This window comes from Chiloscyllium plagiosum, chromosome 40 (genome assembly GCF_004010195.1).
Source record: "Chiloscyllium plagiosum isolate BGI_BamShark_2017 chromosome 40, ASM401019v2, whole genome shotgun sequence".
NCBI classification, from domain to species: domain Eukaryota; kingdom Metazoa; phylum Chordata; class Chondrichthyes; order Orectolobiformes; family Hemiscylliidae; genus Chiloscyllium; species Chiloscyllium plagiosum.
In genome coordinates, this window is record NC_057749.1 from 16,598,636 (window position 1) to 16,619,343 (window position 20,708).

Below are 20,708 nucleotides of genomic sequence, written 5' to 3' on the forward strand. Positions count from 1 at the left end.
TGTGTGTTGGGGTGGTTGCTTTCGTAGTTTAGAACTTGGTCTGTGTGTGTGTCTTTCCTGTGTACCTTTGTGGTGAATTCTCCGTTCGGTGTTCTCTGTACCATCACGTCTAGGAATGGGAGTTGGATGTCCTTTTCTTCCTCTCTCGTGAATCGGATTCCTGAGAGTGTGGCGTTGATGATCCGTTTGTGTTCTCTATTTCTGTGTTTTTAATTATTACAAAAGGTATCTACATATCTGACCCAGAGTTTGGGCTAAATTTGCAGTAAGACTGTTTGTTCTAACCTTTGCATTACCGCTTCTGCTATGAGTCCAGAGATGGGTGAGCCCATGGGTGTGCCATTGATTTGTTCATATATTTGGTTGTTGAATGTGAAGTGTTTTGTGAGGCACAGGTCCAGTAGTTTGAGTATGCCGTCTTTGTTGATAGGTTCAACGTCCTGTTGTCTGTTCTTTATGTCCAGCAGGTTGGCTATTGTTTCTCTGGCTAGGGTTTTGTCGATAGAGGTGAACAGTGCCGTTACATCGAATTCGACTGGGACAACACTACTATTATAGGACAAGCCAAACAGAGAACAGCGAGGGAATTCCTAGAGGCATGGCACTCATCCACAGATCAATCAATAAGCACATCGATCTGGACCCAATATACCGGCCATTGCAATGGACAGCTGGAACTGACAACCGGAAGCGACAGATTCAAACCACTGTCAAAACTCTTTTTGTAGAGAACTAGATTGGAAATCTGGAACCCTCTCCCCACAAGAATTCCTGAGGCTGAGGGTCACTTGATAATTTCAAATTGGAGTAGATTGAATTTTTTTGTTTCGACAACTGCTGTGAAGGTTATGGAACCAAAGGAGATTTATAGGGAATCTTGAAGTGGGATCAAGCAAAAAAAACATCTTAACCAAGCGATCAGAGAATATTTGGAAGAAAACTGAAGATCAGGTAAGTATTATGAATGTTTAAAGGTATGTAAGCAGAAAAGTTTTGATTCACATTTCTAAAATATTGACGAGATAAATGGCCTGCTTTTTTACCTTGATCACCTCCTGGTTAATCTGTTGCCACTGTTCACTGTAGCTCTTCTTCAGCAGTTGTTTATCACGGATTAACAGTGTTAGTTTGTTAATTGGACCAGAGTTCAGATCCTCTGAATGTTTCCGCATCATTCGGCTCAAAACCTCAGTCTGATTAACAATCATTGACCAGGACTGAAAGAGCACACATTTTTAACATTAGTGATTCTCACACCTCACACTCCCTGCAAGATGTGGTGCTGCAAACCACAAGCAATGAAAATGACATAAAGGAACAGCATGAAGAAAAACTACCACCAATAAAATTTAACACAAAGCAGAGAAGAAACAATTAGATACTTGATTGAGTGGATTGGGGGGGGGGGGGGGGCTGACGGGGGGGAGGTGGGAGAGGTGGAGATAGTAGAAAAGGAAGCTTTACTCTGTATCTAATCCTGTGCTGTCCCTGTGGTGAGAGTGTTTGATGGGGACAGTGTCAAGGAAGCTTTACTCTGTCAACAGCTGCTTTCTCGTTAGATGGTGCTTTAACCGGAGGGTCGGCACATCTCAGGCAAGGGGAGAAGTTGTAAAGGAAAGAACTTCATAGTAACCTCAGTTGGTGAGCAAACTGAACGTACACTGTTGTTCTCACTGCATTGCAAACCAGCCATCCAGCTAACTGAGCTAATCAACTGTCCCTATAAGGGTAGTGTTTGATGGTGACGGTATGGGGGGTGCTTTGTTGAATATGTAGTCCCGTACTGTACTATCCTGGCAGCATTTGATAGGGCCAGTGTAGAGGAAGCTTTACCCTGTATCTAACCCTGTGCTGTACCTGCCCTGGGAGGGTTTGGTGGGGAAAGTGTCGAAAGAGCCTTACTTTCAGTTTAAAAGAGTAGAGTGAGTTTCTCTACACCTAATCCTGTGCTGATTTAATGTGAATATCAGGGCCTACTCTGCAGCAAGGTAGGTGAGAAAGACCAGCAAATTTGCACCATCATAAAATAACAGATAATTGTTTTTTATTACATTGTTTGAGAGATAAATATTGGCCTTGACACTGGGAAGAAGCTCCTTGTCTTTTTTGAAATGATGCGCTGGGATCTTTTAATTCCACCTGAGAGGCTAGACTCAGTCTCCTCATAAGATGTTGTCTAAACGATGGCACCTCCAACAGTTCAGCACTCTCTCAGTACTGCATTGAAATGTAGCTAAGATTTTGGTGTTGAAGTATGCTCAACCCCATAAACTCATAAATCTGAAGCAAGACTAATAGCTATTGAGCCACAGCTGAAGTTTGTAGCTTGTTTGATTCAGTACCACAGCGGGCATGGTTTTCACCCACCAAGCCACTGTCCTGTCACTGTTGTAAACCAGACAAAGCCCTAGATCATTGGGTCCTTCCTACCTTGTTGACCTGACTGATATAATCAAGTCCTCCAGCTTGCTGGCTGCTTTCTTGTTTCTCGACTTGAGAGAACATTTGGTGAAGTAACCCCGAGTATTCCTTGTCACTCCTCACTCGATAACTCATCCACTTCTTCATGGTCTCCATCAACCGGACCTCTGAATCCTGTAATCGTAGCAGCATGGTGTGTCCCTGGGGACACCAGAGATCAGAGCTGAACCCCATTGTCCTACAAACTTGACCTGACATGAAGAAGTAAATAAAACACAACTTAGGAAGATAAGAACATGCTGAGAGGATCACTGACATCCCAACAAGAATCTTACACTTTCAGCAACTCAGCTGAAACTGAGCCTTCTAAATAAATTGATAGCTCCAGAATATCAGTTTGGCTTAGTGGGCAATACTCTAAGCCTTGGGAGATTTGGGCAGTTTGGTTACCATGGTGATTTAGGCACTGTACATATTCACACAAGGCTGCCAATGTTCTTTTAACAAAAGAACACAAATTTATTATCCAAAAGTGGAGGGGGAGGAGCCATATATATGATAATTTAGAAAGATCATAACATAAACAGAAAACATTTAACCAATTTCCCAGAAACATCCTTTACAGTTATTCAATCACAGTGAAGCATCATTCCTCTCTTTAATCTAAGGTTTTTAGCTCAACTGACTCTTTCCAGCTCCGATTGCTCAGAGACTTCTTTCCAGGCCTGACAACCTGGATTTCTTTTCAGTTATCACAACCTGCAGATTTGTACAAAAACTGCTCTCCTGCTTTAAGGTCTTTGCATCTTGTGAACGAAACATGAGTGGCCCCTAACCACGTATTTATCATAAATCAACTATCTCTAGTTCACTGCTCCAAATGTCTCTCTGAACTTTGTTAATAAAACCAAGTCACATTCATCACACTTAAAACTAAGTCTCTTTCCTCCACTTTTAATTGAAATTCTCATTTTATAATAATGTAGATCTTTATCCTACATTATATTTTGTACAAGTTTGCTGTATGTGCATTGACTGCTGCATTCCAAAGATTATAACACAAGAATGAAAATCTCAACTAATGTCATTTACTGAGAGGATGTGCATGTTCACAGTGCATAACTCAGAATATCAGCAACTTCAAGAAAGAAATTGTTAGTTATGTACCTGCAACAGTAGCTGAGAAGGGATTATCAAATATTGTTCATATATTCCTCAGACACCAATGTTATATTGTTATATTAAAAGTCACAATAATCCCAGAGGACCATAGGGCTGCTCTCTCATTAGAGAGATGAGCTTGACGGTGGTTTAATCTGAGAGACACGAGGCCTCAGTAAAGGAGAGAGATTGAGAAAGAGAGCTGTTGATGGTAATCTCAGTCAGTACCAGAAACTTTTATAGTTATATTATTCATGGAGCGTTTCGAACTAATTTTTATTTTAAATTTTATGCCATCCTGGGCTAAATAATAACTGGAGATATATCGTTATCTCAACAGCATTCTTGGAAAGATGCGCTATAGGATCACTTAGAAAAACCAACTACTAACTACCCAGGAATTACCTGAACTTTAAACTTAGAATGGAAATTACCCATCATCCAGAAAACTCAAAATGTTTCTGACTTGTTAGAGTCATTTACACACTTCCTGGACAGTCACCCAGGAAAGGTGAGTGGGATTAAAAACTCCTCTAACCCCTGGGTATCAATAAAATTTAGAACCTTCCCTGAATTATCACTGCAATAACCCCATCCCCCCAATCTCGCCTCCTGACAACTCCAATTCCAACAGATACAGCATCACACATTGCACCCCATCCCAGCTTCCTCCCAGAACTAAACAGAGCCAATACCACCCCTGATCTGAACCCCCTGGAGACACCCTCCTTAACCTCATTGTCTGACCCAACATACTCCCACATTCACCTGACGACCTAACCCTTTACCCACATATTTGCCATTCTACCCAATCACCTGCCTGCCAAACTATCCTTCCACTTATATCGACATCCCACATACATCCCTGAGATTCCAAAACCACCCCACAACCATCCACCTGGCATTCTACCTCACCTCCACCCACCAGGCCATTCTACCCTCACCACATGTTCACCCTCCATGCATTCTATTGCTTCTCCCACCCACCCGGCATCCTATACCTCATCCCCTTACCAGCATCCTCAATTTCCAAACCTCCCCACCTCACACACACACCCTCCACCGGAACACCCTGACACCAAGCTTGCATTCTGTACTGACCCTCCAACAGCATGACAGACTGTCATGGCGCTCCCTCATTGCTGATTCCCTGACAGTGCGCACTCTCTCTATATTGATCTAGAGTGTCAGCTTGAATAGTACAGTGACAGTGAGGTGCTCCCTCAGTGCTGACCCTCTGACAGTGCAGTTCTCCCTCAGTGCTGAGAGCTCGGACAGTGCGGTGCTCCCTCAAGAGCTGGCCTGGACTGCCAGCCTGGACAATATAGTGATCTGCTGGGCATGGAGTGATCGCCTGCCTGGGCCTCCTGAATGCTCAAACAACAGAACCACTTTGGCTGGGTGACCTCTGGATCAGATGGGGGTCTCCATTTAAACACTCATATGACAAATGTGTGGTACTGGGAGAAACCCTCATGAACCCTATGTCCTGGTACTGCCTTCCTGACAGCTGAGAAGAAACTGGAATTAATTAGCTGTTTGCAGGAGGTTAATAACAAAATATTTAGTATCTGAATGCTGGATACAGAACCAAAGATATGAATTTAAAAACCTCAACAGGAAATGGCAAGAATATAACTTCCATGATCATTTGTTAATCTACACTGTAAAATCTAAAGAGTTTGAATTTATATAGTACTGTTTATAATCAGAAAGTCCGAAAGTGTTTTTTTTAGCCACAGAGTTACCTGTCAAATTGTAGTCATAGCAGTACTGTGGAAGGATGGCAGCTGCTTAGTGTATTGTAAGACAAATTCTCTCAAACAGCCATGTGATAATGAACTGGTCATCTGTTCTTGTGATGTTATATGAGGCATAAATATTGCCCTCACACGGAGGAGAATTCCTTTCCTCCTCTTCAAATTGTGGGATTGATAACATTCACTACAGATGGCAAATTGGAACCCTGTCCAATATCTCATTTGAAAGATGACACTTCCTCTAACATAGCATTCCCTCAATACAACAACAGAGAATGAGCCTGACACCGGGATATTGGCCGTTAAGTCTCTGAAGTGGGACTTGAACCTACAAACCCAGCTCTCTGCAGAGGTGTAAATGCAACTCACTGAATCACAACTTCAAGAGATGAAAAGAGCCACTTTTCCAAAATACCAATAGAGTCTCTAGCTTGGTGCTGCAGTGAATGTCGGTGTAAACACATGCAAAATTGGAGTGGAATAGGCTATAGTTAACCTTTATAACTATACTGTTGTTTTTGAGTTAAAGATTAAACAACAATGAGATATAATGACTAAATATCAGTGAAATAATTGTGTAAAATGCCTTACCTTACGATTTCTGAATCTTAATCTCTGGAACTATCATTACAACTTTGCATACAGGATGAAGCTGGAACCAAACAGCATTCACTCCAATTGCAGCTGGTAGCTGGCATGGGCAAGCATTTGATATTATCATAAAGAAACTCAGAGTCACAACGCCTCAGACACAAAAGAGCTGCTGGTCACAGGATGCAGGATAATATCAGTGTTGTTACTGCACTAGTTTAACTGTCTTATCTTGTATCAAATTAAGAAAAATGTAAAAGGTTTACACAAAGATTCAGTTGGTAAGTGCACTGTCCAGTCTTTTACTGAACTTTACCTCTAGGCTGAAACTTGTAGAATGTGGTGTTACCTGTGACTTATGACCCTTTCTACAGCTCTACTGTTTGTTAGTACTACTGACTGTACTGAAATCTATCAGCTTTTCAAGTACATTTAACTCCCAACTCCAATTTTTGAACTCCATTATCCAACCCAGCAGTCCCAGGTCCAATGCCAATTGACTACCAAGCGTAGTCAATACTATGCCACCAGAGATTCTGTCTTTTGGATGAAATGTCAAACTAGCATAGGCCTTTTCTGCCCGCTCATGTGGATGTATAAAATCTTGCAATATTATTAAAAGCAGGTAAGTTCTCCCCAGAATACTGGCCAATATTTATCTTTCAACGACATAACTAAAAACAAAAATTACTGATTTAGAACATAGAACATTACAGCGCAGTACAAGCCCTTTGGCCCTCGATGTTGCTCCGACCTGTCATACCAATCTGAAGCCCATGTAACCTACACTATTCCATGTACATCCATTTGTCTTGTATCTGTTTTTGGGACCTTGTAGAATTTGAATGCTTTCAACAACAATGACACTACCATAAGCACTTCATTGACTTCATTTTGGGAAACCCAGAGGTTACAAAAGGCAGTTTAGAAATTCAAGTCAGTTTTTTTTTTATTTGTACCAGCTCTCAGCCAGACCTACAGTTGGGGGAATATTGGGAAGGGTAGGGATGGGGAGTAGCATAACTGAGCTGACTGCAGAATCACCGCGCTGGAAAAATAAAGACAGGGGACCCTTTCCAAAACTTCTTAGAGTGACTGTTGGTAGTTCAGCATGCTACATGGAAAGGCATATACTAAATAGACTAGGTAAAAACAAGGACTGCAGATGCTGGAAATCAGATTCTAGATTAGAGTGGTGCTGGAAAAACACAGCAGGTCAGGCAGCATCCGAGGAGCAGAAAATTGACATTTCGGGCAAAAGCCCTTCAAATGGAATAAAGTAAATAGACAAAAGGCCATTAATCCTTTAAAATACAGGTATCTCCCACTTTTCGAACATTTGCTTTACGCAATATTGCGTTTATGAAAGACCTACATTAGCACCTATTTTCACAAATCCAAAGAGGATTTTCGCTTGTACGTAAAAACGATGATACTTTTTCCCATATAAATCATGCACCTTTGCTTTACGCCATTTTCAGTTTACGAAAGGTTTCCTGGGAAGGCTGCACTTTCATATAGTGGGGGCTACCTGTAAATGTATTAAGGTCAACAATAGGGACATTTTCTGAGTATCTATTGATGAGAAGGTGCTTCAAACCTTCAATTCATATTGAGGCTGGCCTCAAATGTTCATGGTTCTCAAATATGCAGGTGGAGTCCTTCACTTCCAACTCCTACCCGGACTAATTCAGACCCAAAGGTGAAATCAGGATCACCTGATCTGACTTCCAAAAGTTGAGCAACAGTTTCACATTGGCTATTTAGCTGGGTTGTCAACTCTGTTTATGTTCCTTCATCATGTGCCCTTCCAGCTACCAACCCCTATATCCCACTAGTGGTCCATCAACTACTAACAACCAACCAAAAAGAAAGCAATTCTGTTACTGGATAGAATTCATCCTTACTGTGGTTCAGTCTGCTTGTAGTTTGCCATCTCTCTCCAATACTACTACAGTGTTCAGAGAAGGCAAATTTCACTTAATTCCCCTATTTATGTTTCTCCTGGGCTTTGCTTGCTGCAGCCTAATCCTGGAGCTTAGTTGTCAATTCTTGGAGATTTTTGGGGCAATCGTGGAGTTTTGGCAACCCAAACATCCAGTGCTGTCGAACAGCACAGTTCATGGCTCAGACAGAAAATATCCAGCTGTCTGCACCTGGTCAAATTGCTCCCCCTCACATTCACCACAACAATCCCTGGTTCCTTCCTGTTTTAGCAGCTGCCTCACATCATTCATTGTGGTGTTCCTAATTTGGCATGCATTTGCTGGAGGTGCAAGCTCCTTAAGCAGCCCCTTTAGTCAGGAATGTGAGACTTAATACTCCCAGGCGCAGAATAACATTGCTGATTGGATACACAGCAAAGCAACTGTTCATACTGTGTGAAGAAAAGTCAGAAGGAATTCCAATCGAGTATAGTCAAGCGATCATGTTGCTATAACAGTGAATTGAGTGAGGTGAATTGTTTGCAAGTAATTTGTTCCCCAGTGCAAAGAGATCAAGTGCCAGGGAACAGAAAATAAGATGAACAGCAAAGTCAGAAACACTTAGCGGGTCAGTCTGCATCTGGAGAGGACAAACAAGCCGACCTTACAGACTTTGTCACAGAACTCAAAAACTACACAGCACAGTTCAAAAAGAAAAAACAAAGAAAAGGGCAAAAAATGGAATATGCTTGCACACAAAAAAAATGAAGTTACAAACACACAAATACTCACATGGTGCAAACACACGATTGTGCAAGTCTCTAAATGCTTAGGTCCGAGCACTTAAATAGTGTGACATGAATGCATGTCTTGGGATCAGAGAAATTGAATGTGTTTTTAATCTGATGCAGTGCAACTTTAACTTCTTCAGAAAGCATGAGAGAAGTTATTGTAAAAAGCTCCCCTGTTTCCTTTAAGGAGAGATGACAGGGGTGGGGATGGGTGGAAATAGAGACAGAGAGACACGAGAACCCCTTAAACTTGACCTGATATAAAACCAAATCTCTGATCTTGATCTCGACTCAGTCCTCAGTTACAATAAGAGGGACCTCACAAAGAATCTCGTCATTATCACAATTCTGTTCATGGGAGCTTGTTTCCAACAAATTGACTGCAGCATTTACTGAGCACGACATGGTCGGAGGGTCAGCGCTGAGGGAGTGCTGCACTGTTATAGATACTGTATTTCAGAGATATGCTCCCTCAGGTTGACGTAAGAGATCCCATGGCACTTTTTCAAAAAGTTGGGGTTGCTCTCCCTAGTGTCCTGCTCAAGATTTATCTCTTGACTAGCATCACAGACTCAGATTTTGCTTGTCATTTTTACAATGCTGTCTGTGGGAGCTTGTCATGCACAAACCAGCTGCTAGGTTTCTGCATTCCAACAGTGACTACATTTCAAAATTACTCCATTGGCTGTAAAGTGGTTTGAAACATCCTGATGACATCAAAGGCACCATATAAATGCAAATATTTATTTTCTTTAACAGTTACTTCGGTTTTTAATAGAGGTACAACAAAACAAATATCAAAATGTAAACTCCAAGTTTAAATCAAGATATCCCTTACCTTCACAGTCTTGTTTTCTTAATTGCTGAAAGACAATTGCTGCACTATCAGATCATGCGGTATCTTAGACAGACCCTTTACTCAATTTCCTGTCTTTTCAACCAGTGGCCAGTACAACGGGTGCTGTTTGTCACACTTCAAACAGGTTGATAGAGGAGTTGCAACTTACCATTCAGTGTATAGCTTTACAAAGCAGATATATTTAAAATAAATTACAGACTGGGATTAAGGTGTCCAGCAACATGCTGCCCTCAATCCATCCTTGGATTACATGTCCTCCCAGTGGTCGTGGTGGTAATAGTGGTCAGGGGATTGGGGTGGTGGGGGTGGGGGGTTGAAATTGCTGACGTTGAGGAAATGGGCAGGGGCCATAGTTCAGGATGCATAGAAAAGCACTGCATTGTATAGACCCTTTCAAACTGATTGGATACTGATGTCTCAAAGTGCCTTGCATGGAACTTCTAAAATGTAGTCACACTCACGTAGACCCTCTCTCAGACACACACTCACGAACACATGTTCTGACAGGCTTATATTCCATCACACTCAAATACTTGATCAAGCACGCACACAAGCAATCACACACACTCGCAATCACATGCAGACACTCACACTCTCTCTCTCCCCGTCACAAGCACGCGTACACACACACAAGTCTTTGCGGTGAATTTGCATTTGCAGAATTGTAATTGCAGATACATTCTATTTTGTTCAAAAAGCACACAATCTGCAGGCAGTCAGTCCGTCCATGTTAAATTTTATTAATTCCTGCTTTGGAAATAGAACCAGTTTGGCTCAAGATTGGGATACAAACAAACTCTCATCTCACACTTTTAATGCATTGTCTGAGCTATCACGTTTTTAAAAATAGAACTTCAAGTTGTCTCGAGAAATATGTAAGTTTTGGGATTTACATATTAATGAACTGAAACCTGCAACCCATTCTAAAAGATGAAAGACTTAACAGCAATTTAGGTTTGTTCAATATATCGTTTCAGTTGCATAACACTGTAATCTTTTGCTATAAATTCTGTGTCTTACGATCCTGTTACATAGCTACCTGATGAAGGGGCAGCACTCCAAAAGCTAGTACTTCCAAATAAACCTGTTGGTCTATAACCTGGTGTTGTGTGATTTAAAACTGTTCCAGAAAACATAGCACATAAGATTAGAAGAAATGGGAGGAGTAGGCCATACAACTCTTCAAGCCTGCTCTTCCATTCACAAGATCGTAGTTGTTCTGTGGCCTGAACTCCACTTTTCTGATAGTTCTCCAGTAACTTTTAACTACCCTGGAAATCTGATTTAGCCTTGAATATATTCAAAGACCCAGCATTCATTGCTCATTTCAGAAGAGATTTCCAAAGACTAACCATTCTCTGAGGGAAGATTTGTTTCCTTAACTCAATCTTAAATTGGAAACCTTTTAATTTAAACTGTTTCTAGATTCCTCCAGTAGGAAAAACATCCTTCCATCATTTAACCTAATCAAGCTTCCTCTTAAGTTTCAAAAATTCAAATAAATTCTGTTTTGTTTAGTGGTTGGGCCAGCTGCATCACTCCTGCAATATCCACCTTACACCTGCTTAAAACAACTAGCAAAGTTAGGGTGCAGGCTGCATTCTTAAAATGTTTTGAGAGGGTCTGGCCTGGTCCATAACAAGAGTGACTGAATTACCTATTTTCTGGCACATTCATTGAGGGATTAAATGTTGGCCAGGATACCTCTGAGAATTCCTCTGGTTTTCTTCAAAGTAGTACCACAGGATATTTAGCACCCACAAGAGAGAAGATGGGACTTTGGCGTAATGTCTCATCAGGAAGATAGGACCTCTAGTGACAGTGCAGCACTTCGATTTGTTCTGGAGTGAGACTTGAACTTAGAAGCTTATGATTTGGTGGGTCTGACAAAGTGATGAGAGTGTTACCAATTAAGCACTGCCGATAGTGCCAAGATACAGGGTGTACAATGCTCATGAATGGTGTTTGGAGAAGTTGGAGAGCTTCTGAAAATCATAGGGGAAGTTCAAACAGAGTGAGCAACTGGTGAGCAATGTTTGAGGAAATAATGGCATTTAGTTTGTCAATTGAAAACCCAAATGTCATTTATTCTTGGATTAAAATTCTGTGAATTGTGAAGAATAAAGACACACAAACTAACAAAAACACAGCATTTTCCATGTAATATTTCAAATTTTCCTCAAGAAATAAGCCAGAAATCTGGAAATTAGCAGATGGAAAGGGAGATGAGTGATGGAACACATCTGTGACTTGGAACCTGAGTGGAGATGACAGGAAGAATGGAGTTTGAACTTCCTGTTTCTGATACAATATCTGATGAAGAAAATGGAAGTTTTTAAAATCTAAACTAAAAACGTTCATTCCTAAATGGCAATGAAAAGTTTTCAACAAAATCAGCATAGTTCACTTCCTTTTTTTTGTTAAGATTAAGAAATTGCAAACTGCACAGATCTGCAGAATGCAAAAGTATTTTGCAAATACAAAATGTACAGGATTCAAGAAAAATAAGCTCCAGGATTCTCTTAAGCTGGACTTCAATGCTAAACAGGGCAATAGAGGGGTGAAGCTGGGAGGTGAATTACTGTTGTTATCAGACAAATTATTTGTGCAATATTTCTGTCATATAATGAACTATTAGTCAACCAACTATTTACTGGCAGTGTCGGTCGAAGGAAGGTCTGAGTATCAGTTCTTGCTCATCAAATAAAAACTGAATGCACTGCAGATAACTGTTCTGAGGAAGGGTCACTCAATCCAAAATGTTAACATTGATTTCTCTCCATTGATGTTGCCAGACCTGCTGAGCTTTTCCAGCAATTCCATTTATGTTTCTTACTCATCAAATACTTGATGTTCAATCTCCTGAGTAATCAAAGCAGAGGGGGTCACAAGACCAAAGACATGAGTTTCAAACCCAGCTCATTGTTTCAGGTTAGCAGTCTCTTTGTCATTACTGCAGTGAAGGGTCAGTCGAAATTATGTCTGGATCTGAATGGAACATGTAATGTTTTAAGGGGGTTAACAGGCTGGCTGCAGAGAGGCTATTTCCTGTGTCTGGTGAGTTTAGGACCAGAGGCACAACATCAGAGGGCTATGACATTCAGGACTGACTTTGCTCCAAGAATTGCGATTCTATGGAACATTCTATCCCAGAGGGATATGGAAGCTTAGTCATTTTAGAGAAGTTAATATATTATTTGGGTACCAATAAAATTAAAGGGTAAAGGAATAGCACAGGGGAGGTATTGAGGTAAAAGCTTCCTCCTTTTTTTGTGTTCTCACACAGTTTGAGCACATAAAGCTCCATGCCCAATATTGGGGGAGGTGAAGAATTAAGGCAAATGCTGTGATAATGGAAATAAAAATAAGATTCCTGAAGAAGGGCTCATGCCCAAAACGTCGATTCTGCTGCTCCTTGGATGCTGCCTGACCTGCTGCGCTTTTCCAGCAACACATTTTCAGCTCTGATCTCCGGCATCTGCAGTCCTCACTTTCTCCAATAAAAATAAGACAGTCAGAGATGCAGCAATGAAGCTTCATTTAGTCAAATCAAGGATGTAAAGAACAGGAGGGTGTATAGGATGAGACATATGGAGCTTAAGAGGAACAGAAGGAAAAGGAGAAAGGTTGAAAAATGTCCAACAATATTGATTCAGTCAGGTCAAGGGAGTAAACACAGAAAATGTGAGGGAGGAATGATAGGAATCTGGCAGCCACTGAAGGATTATAGCTCACATTTGGTGAATTCATCAATATTGCCAAAGGGCAGGTTCTAGCCCTGCAGATCGGAGATCTGCCAGCTATGCATTTAATGGGTAGAATAGGTTCCATGGGAGGGCTGATTGTCGCTAGCTAGTGGAAATTGTTGGGTGATTAGTTAAATGAATTTCTTTGTTGCATTGCTTTAAATTTCCACATTGATTTATTACTATCATGTGTACCAAGGTACAGTAAAAGGTGTTGTCTTGTGTGCAGGATACAATGTTACAGCTGCCAAGAAGCTGCAGAGATCAAGATTAACATTAAAAAGGTCCATTCAAAAATCTGATAACAGTGTGGAAGAAGCTGTTCTTGAATCTGTTAGTGTATACTGACTTTTATATCATATGTCTAATGGAAGAGGGTGGAAGACTGCTTAACCGGGGTGGGAGGGGTCTTTGATTATGTTGGTTGCTTTCCCAATGCAGTGGAAAGTATAGATGAAGTCAATAGATGGAAGGCTGGTTAGTGTGATGGACTGGGCTGTGTTCACAACTCCATTTTCTTTTGATCTTAGGAAGAGCAGTTGCCTTACCACACTGTGATACACTCAGACAGAATGCTTTCTATGGTGCAACAATAAAAATTTGTAAGAGTCTGTAGGAACATGGCGAATTTCCTTAGCCCCATAAGGAAGCCAAGCATTCTTAACCAGAGTGTCAATGTAGGTCAACCAGGCCAGATTACTGGTGATCGTCACTCCCAAGAACTTGACCATCTCCACCTCAGCACCATTGATGCAAACAGGTGTGTGCCTTCCACTCTGCTTCCTGAAGTCAATGACCAGCATCTTCATTTTGCTGACATTAATTGAGAGATTGTCGTCTTTACATTATGGCATTAAGCACTCAATCTCTTCCTCTACTCCATATCGTTGTTGTTTGAGATCTGACCTACGACAGTGGTGTCATCAGCAAACATTCAATGGAGTTGGTGTGGAATTTGTCACACAGTCATGTGCATATAAGGAGTATAGTAGTTGGCTAAGTACACAGCTATGCAGGGCACCAGTGCTGAAGATTATTGTGGAGGTGGTGTTGGTCAGAAAGTTTAGAATCCAGCTATAGAGAGGGGAGCAGAGACCTAGGTCCTGAAGTTTGGAATTATGGTGTTGAAGGTGGAGCTGTAGTCAATAAGTAGGAACCTGACCTAGATATCCTTGTTGTCCAGATGCTCCAGGGATGAGTGTCAGGTCAGGAAGATGGTGTCTGCTGTTGACCTGTTGTGCCAGTAGGCGAATTGCAAGGGATCAAGGCAATCTGAGAGGCTGGAGATGATGTGAGCCATATCCAACCTCTCGAAGCACTTCATAGTTGTGGAGGTCAGATCCTCCTAACAGTGGTCATTGAGGCACGCTGTGTGATTTTTCTTTGGCATTTGGATGACGGTGGTCTTCTTGAAGCAGGTAGGGACTTCAGATTGAAGTAAGAAGAGGTTGAAGATCTCTGCAAATATTCCTGCAAGCTGGTTCACAGAGGATTGAAGTGCATGGCTGTGGACTCCATCCAGGGTGGTCACTTTCCAGGTGTTCAGTCTTAGATAGCCAATCTAACATCTGTGGTGATGACCAAGGATACAGGTGCATGTGAGGCTCATGGAATAGGTGAAATCATTTCACTGCCCTTCTGTTCATAGCTTTTATAAAGGGAAGCTCATCAGAAGGGAAGTACGGTTGCCTGTGATTCTGTTCAACTTTGCTTTGCAGCGTATTATGTCATGTAAACCTTGTTACAAACAACAGGTGTCCATGCGGTTGGTCTGGACATCAAGCAAAGTTTGGTATTGCCTCTTGGCGTCCCTGATGGCCTTGTGAAGGTCATACCTGGATTTCCTGTATAGGCCAGGGTCACCCAACTTGAATGCCTCAGATCTGGACTTCAGCAGGGAGTGGATCTCCCAGTTCCTCCATGGTTTCCAGTTGGGTAACATTCGGATTAACACTGAATGAACTCATTAAAATTATGAAGTATATTTATGAATGAAACACTTCAATGAAGTTTTAAATAATTTGAAAGTTTGTTTCAGCACAAGTCTGAAAGTTACCCCACATCAGCTTTAAAACCAATCCAATTACTGAACAAACTGAATGGTAATGTATCAGCATCTGGTTAAGGTGACCATCTAAGCGATATTGGCACCACACCCACCATCGATGCTCAGTACACACTGCTGCTGCTATCTACATCTTCTGTTCTTCAGAAATTCACCAAGGCTCCTTAGACAGCACATTCAAAACTCATGACCTCTTCCATCTGTAAGGACAAGTGTAGCAGATGCTTGGGAACACCACCACCTGCACATTCCATTCCAAGCCACTCACCATTCTGACTTGGAAATGTATTGGGAGAAAATGAGGACTGCAGATGCTAGAGCTCAGAGTCAAAAGTGTAGTGCTGGAAAAGGACAGCAGGTCAATCAGTATCCAAGGAGCAGGAGAATCGATGTTTTGGACATAAACCCTTCATCAGGCATGAAGTGTTTATGCCTGAAACATCGATTCTCCTGCTCCTTAGATGCTGCCTGACCTGCTGTACTTTTCCAGCACTACACGCTCAACTTGGAAATGTATTGCCATTCCTTCAGTCTCACTGGGTCAAAATCCTCTAATTCCCTCCTTATTGGTAAATCCTCTAATTCCCTCCTTACACCACACGGGCTGCAGCAGTTCAAGAAGACTGCTCACTACTGTCTTAAGGGCAACTCAGGATGAGCAATAAATATTGGCCAGCCAGCTACACCCATATCCCATAAATGAATAAAAAGAAGAAAAAAATTCTCAATCATTGTGAAGTGGGAGATGACACAGAGCAGAGTGACACTAGGCACACGGACACACAAGGTGGCTGCCGAGCTATCAATTGGCCACTTAACACATAAGATGGCCTCTGGACCACAATATGGAGAGAGACAGTAGAGCAAATACAGACACTTCCTGGGGCCACCAGAATGCCAGCACAATGCATTCACAACCTAGCTGATTAGTTTAAGGTGGGTGGGAGAAGAGAATACACATGAGTAATGTACACTGCCCGCCGAAGTGTCTGGGTCCAGCCAACACCTTTTATGGAAATGTTAACTGCTTGATACGGACTCAATAAAGAGTGCTAAAGCCAGAGCTGCTGTAATCATCCTTCTCTGGAAGAGCGATTAGTACCCACTACGAGAGCAACGGACTTCTGCGCAGACACAGAAACTGACAATGACTGAAACTAACAACAACTGTGCTGAAATTAACAAAGGCTGTGCTGGAACTGACAATGACTTGGTATCGCAACTATCAACGTTTCTGCAATGATTACCATGTTACAAAGACAATAATCTCATCACTGACCTATTGTATCACAAGATGTATAAAAGCATCATGGTATGTGCTCCGGGTCGAGTGAAGAATCGCAGCTGACCGCTGTGCTGTTGGTATCTGTCTCTCTCCCCAGAGCTCCAGTATTGCAAAAAACTCTGTCATTGAACCCCGAGTCTGACTCAGTGGTTTTCCCCATAACAATTGGAAGAAAATCGTCTATTTAGTCCAGTCGGTAGCTTGACTTGGAATCATAAATTGTGCTTCAAAACTAATTTCAGCACTTGTGCAGAAATGAAGCTCACTTTTCCATGCATTGAGTTGTCAGTGAACCATCCACTGGACGATCAATTAAAGTAAGGTCTCATCGATCTCTTGTTTGTTACTGGGATGTGGGCATCGTAGGCTCAGCCAAGTATTTATTGCTCATCTCTATTTACCGTGAAACTGAGTGGCTTGCAGGGTCATTCCAGAGGACAGCTGAGAGTCAACCACACTGATGTGGGTTTGGAGTGATACGTAGGCCAGATCAGGTTAGAAAAGGTTAAGAACATTAATGAACCAGGCAGTTCAATGTTCAGGATTTGTCAATGTGAAAGGAAGGAAAGCAAATCTCATTCATTTGGATGAATCAAAGTGTTTCACAGCCAATATAGTATTTTTGATGTACAGTCACTGTTATACTGTCAGAAACGTAGCAAACAAATTGTGCATAAGATTCTACAAACAGCAATGAAATAAAAACCGGGTAATTCTGGTTGGGTGTTGTTTGAAGTATAAGTCTTCACCAGAATACTGAGAAAGCAACTTTTAGTGCTTTCCACAGGATCTTGTACATCCCGGAGAAGAAGGCCAGGAAATCAGCATAACATTTATTCTGAAAGGGAATTTCCAATAGTGCAGCACTCCTGCAGTACTACCCAAAGAAAAGTGTTGCTGATGTACTTTAAAAACAAGCTGAAATCAGTTGTTAGAAGTTCTTCACTGCCATATATCTAAAAGTAAGATGCCTGTCAAGCAATAGTCTCACACACAAATAATATTGTGTACATTTTAATTAGGGCAAAAAACATTTCATTTGAGTAAATGTGTGAAATATATTACTTCGGAAGTTTTACACAGGACAAGAATTATTTAATATATTGAGACCTGGACAATTAAAGCTGAGGAGAGGGAAAGGCTGAGCAGTTCCCATCTTCACTGTCTCAGACATATCCTTGGTTTCTCTTGACTGGACTAGTTCAGACTAATGCTGCACCTTTTCAGGCCACCCCACCTTCATATGCAGCAGATGTGGCAGAGTCTGCTCTGCTATGCAACCCTTAACAAAGGTTGACCATTAGGGTAAAAACCATCATCTTAACAGGACAAGAGACTGTTTTCATATCAGTGCAGTAAAAATCTGGTGGTTTCTAATCTGACAATGGAAAGTGAGTAGAGAATAATTAAAAGGGATGAATTACATGAGAATTTTGACAATATTAAAGCTGTTTTAAGTGCACCACTCCCTGTCACACAATGCCATCTTTTACAGCATCCTTCCTCAGTCTTTTTGGGATGTTGGTTTGTGCTGTGCTGGTCAACTCTGACTCAACAACAGGTGTGTCCAATAGGATGTGGTTGAAAGGAGTTAGCCTACATTCTGCCTTTGTCTACCCCTTTACTTCTCATTTTCATCCTGCAGTGCTGACTTGCAACAACATGGAAAAGAGCCTCCCATTGTCGGATCACAGCCTTTCCATTGGCAAGTCTCAGCTGTACATCCTCTGACTTTTTCTTTAAAAAAGTCATTCACAGGATGTGACTTTCACTGGCTATACCAGCATCTATTGCCCTTCAGGCAGTTGAGAGTCAACCACTTTGCTGTGGGTCTGGTGTCACATGCAAGCCAGACTGGGGAAGGACACAAGATTTTCTTTCCCGAATGGGCATTAATGAACCAGATGGTCTTTTATGACAATCAAGAGTAGTTTTAGGGTTGCCACTATCGTAGCTTTTAATTCCAGATTTTTCCTATTTAATTCAGATTTTACTATCTACTATGGTGGGATGCAAACCCTTTTCCTCAGAATGTGAACTTGGGGTTCTAGATGACAAGGAGTAAGTGTGGACTGCAGATGCTGGAGATCAGAGTTGAAAAGTATGGCATTCCTGATGAAGGGCTTATGCCTGAAATGTAGATTCTCCTGCTCTTCGGATGCTGCCTGACCTGCTGTGCTTTTCCAGCACCATACATTTTGGTTCTACTTGACAAGCCCAGTAACATTATCACTATGTCACTGCCTCCTGCAGAACAAAACTGTAACAAATGTAAATTTATACAATGCTTTTCACATCTGTACCATCAAGAAGTACTTAAGACATATTGGAATATTTCTGAAGTGTCATCATCTATAGATTAGCAAAAACAGCAGCCATTTTACACAGTTAACTTCCATCATCATCAACAAGAATGACCAATTGACCTATCTATAGTGATGTTAGCTGATGGATAAATGTTGCCAAAGATACCAAGAGAACACTACTTTTATTTTCACATACATCTGAACAGGGAAGAATTAAATATCACATTTGACAGGCAGCAGCTATGATATACCTATTCCAGACACAAACACCTTGAATAATCCTTACAGCATTTCCCATTTTTAATCTCTTAATTCAAGTGTGCAAATTTCATACACACTAACGATTGCATTTCAGATGGCATGTTGAAATATTACAACATAGCTTTGTATTGCTACACTAGTCTCAATCTGTCTATAATGGACGCCCTCTCTCATTTATTACTTTATCAAAATTCAATTGAGACAAAATATGAAAGAACTCTTACTATAAATATTTCCATTAGCAGACACTTATCACTTCGATAATTCCGGCACCAAGTATATGCTTTCAAAGAGTTTCCAGTAAGTTCAATGAGAGTCTTTTTGTCTACTACCGATAATTATTACTTATTTTCATAAGCAGAGATATTGGTTTCAAGTTGTTAGGAACCACATCATCGCCCGACACCACATCAGAATTTTGAACCAAAGCCTAGGACTGCATCAGGGAAAATAAAACGCTACAAACCTACACAGAGTTGCTTAGCCCTGCCTATTCCCATAACTTATTGTTGACTGGCTCACCGCTTTTAAAAAAATGTGAACAGAGTGTGAAGTTACCGGAAATGGATTCCCGAGAGTTGATTAGGAAACTCCTTCGTTACTCTGAATTTCTCTTTTCCTCAGGTAATTGGCGAAATTGATATATTATTGGGGAAAATGGTCCGGTTTGAGAGTCGAAACCTTGTTCAAATACCAATATTAAAGTCCAAAGGCTGAAACTGATGAGGCAGCAGCTCGTGCGAGTTTCTCCCAAATTCCTGGGAATTATTCTTCTTCCTGCTCAGTTACATTATATAAATCCTTAAACACAAATATTTTATTCGGTATCCATCCCAATCTCCTCCAAAAAAAAACAAGTTCCCTTTTCAGTTTACCCTTTACTGTTCCTATTTATCCTTTCTATGTCGTACATCGGCTGTATCTCGGGGCTCTCTGTCTCAGTTTCCTTCCTCTCGACTGTAAAGTGTGAATTTCAAACCAACCTCGGTACGTCGGGCTTAACCCTGTACATGCTGGACCAGTGTCAATTCATCGCTTTTAGAAAATGTTGCACGGATACCTTTAGATGATTTTAGAAGGGAAGATATATTGACAATCTGTCACAAATTGGTATCAATTATTTTGAATTTTATTTTGGAAAAACTTTTTTTTTAAACATTGGCTTTCCAAAACTAATACTGACTAATCGAGTGTAGAATACAAACTGGAGTCATGTGGTTCAGTCAGCGATGTCCTTACCTCTAGATCGGGAGGCCCAGCTCAATCGCACTCCGAAGGGACTCGCTGTACAAAGATCTGGGCAACAGGGGAAAAAATACACTCAATGCCACCCTCACCCTGATGGCCACCTTTGTGTGTGGCTGCATCAAGCTGTGCGTGGATCCCTGGTACGCAAACACCAAGTGTCACTACGTACTGAGGTTCTACCTGTCTCCAGTGTTGCAAAGCTGCCACGGAATGCTCCGAATAGTTGGACCATTCCGTATCACCTGTCCTTCGTGGAGAAGTTTATGAAGAAAAACACCTTTGACCACAA

The 20,708-nt window shown here is 41.3% G+C and overlaps 1 protein-coding gene across 4 annotated transcripts in view; it reads right to left on the minus strand.

The window, feature by feature from the left end:
* Window positions 1-20,147, minus strand: part of fes (FES proto-oncogene, tyrosine kinase) — a 55,447-nt gene extending 35,300 nt beyond the window's left edge. For 2 of the 4 annotated variants that reach the window (XM_043680486.1, XM_043680483.1), the window contains exons 1-3: window positions 19,730-20,147; window positions 2,431-2,672; window positions 1,044-1,217 (exon numbers count right to left, since the gene is read on the minus strand). In XM_043680486.1, the coding sequence (XP_043536421.1) occupies window positions 1,044-1,217; window positions 2,431-2,655 (399 nt within the window). In that variant the 5' untranslated portion in view covers window positions 2,656-2,672; window positions 19,730-20,147. Of the gene's footprint in view, window positions 1-1,043; window positions 1,218-2,430; window positions 2,673-5,933; window positions 6,254-19,395; window positions 19,491-19,729 lie in introns of those variants that run through there. The other 2 variants (XM_043680484.1, XM_043680485.1) reach the window with 2 other exon arrangements.
* Window positions 20,148-20,708: the final 561 nt, after the last annotated feature.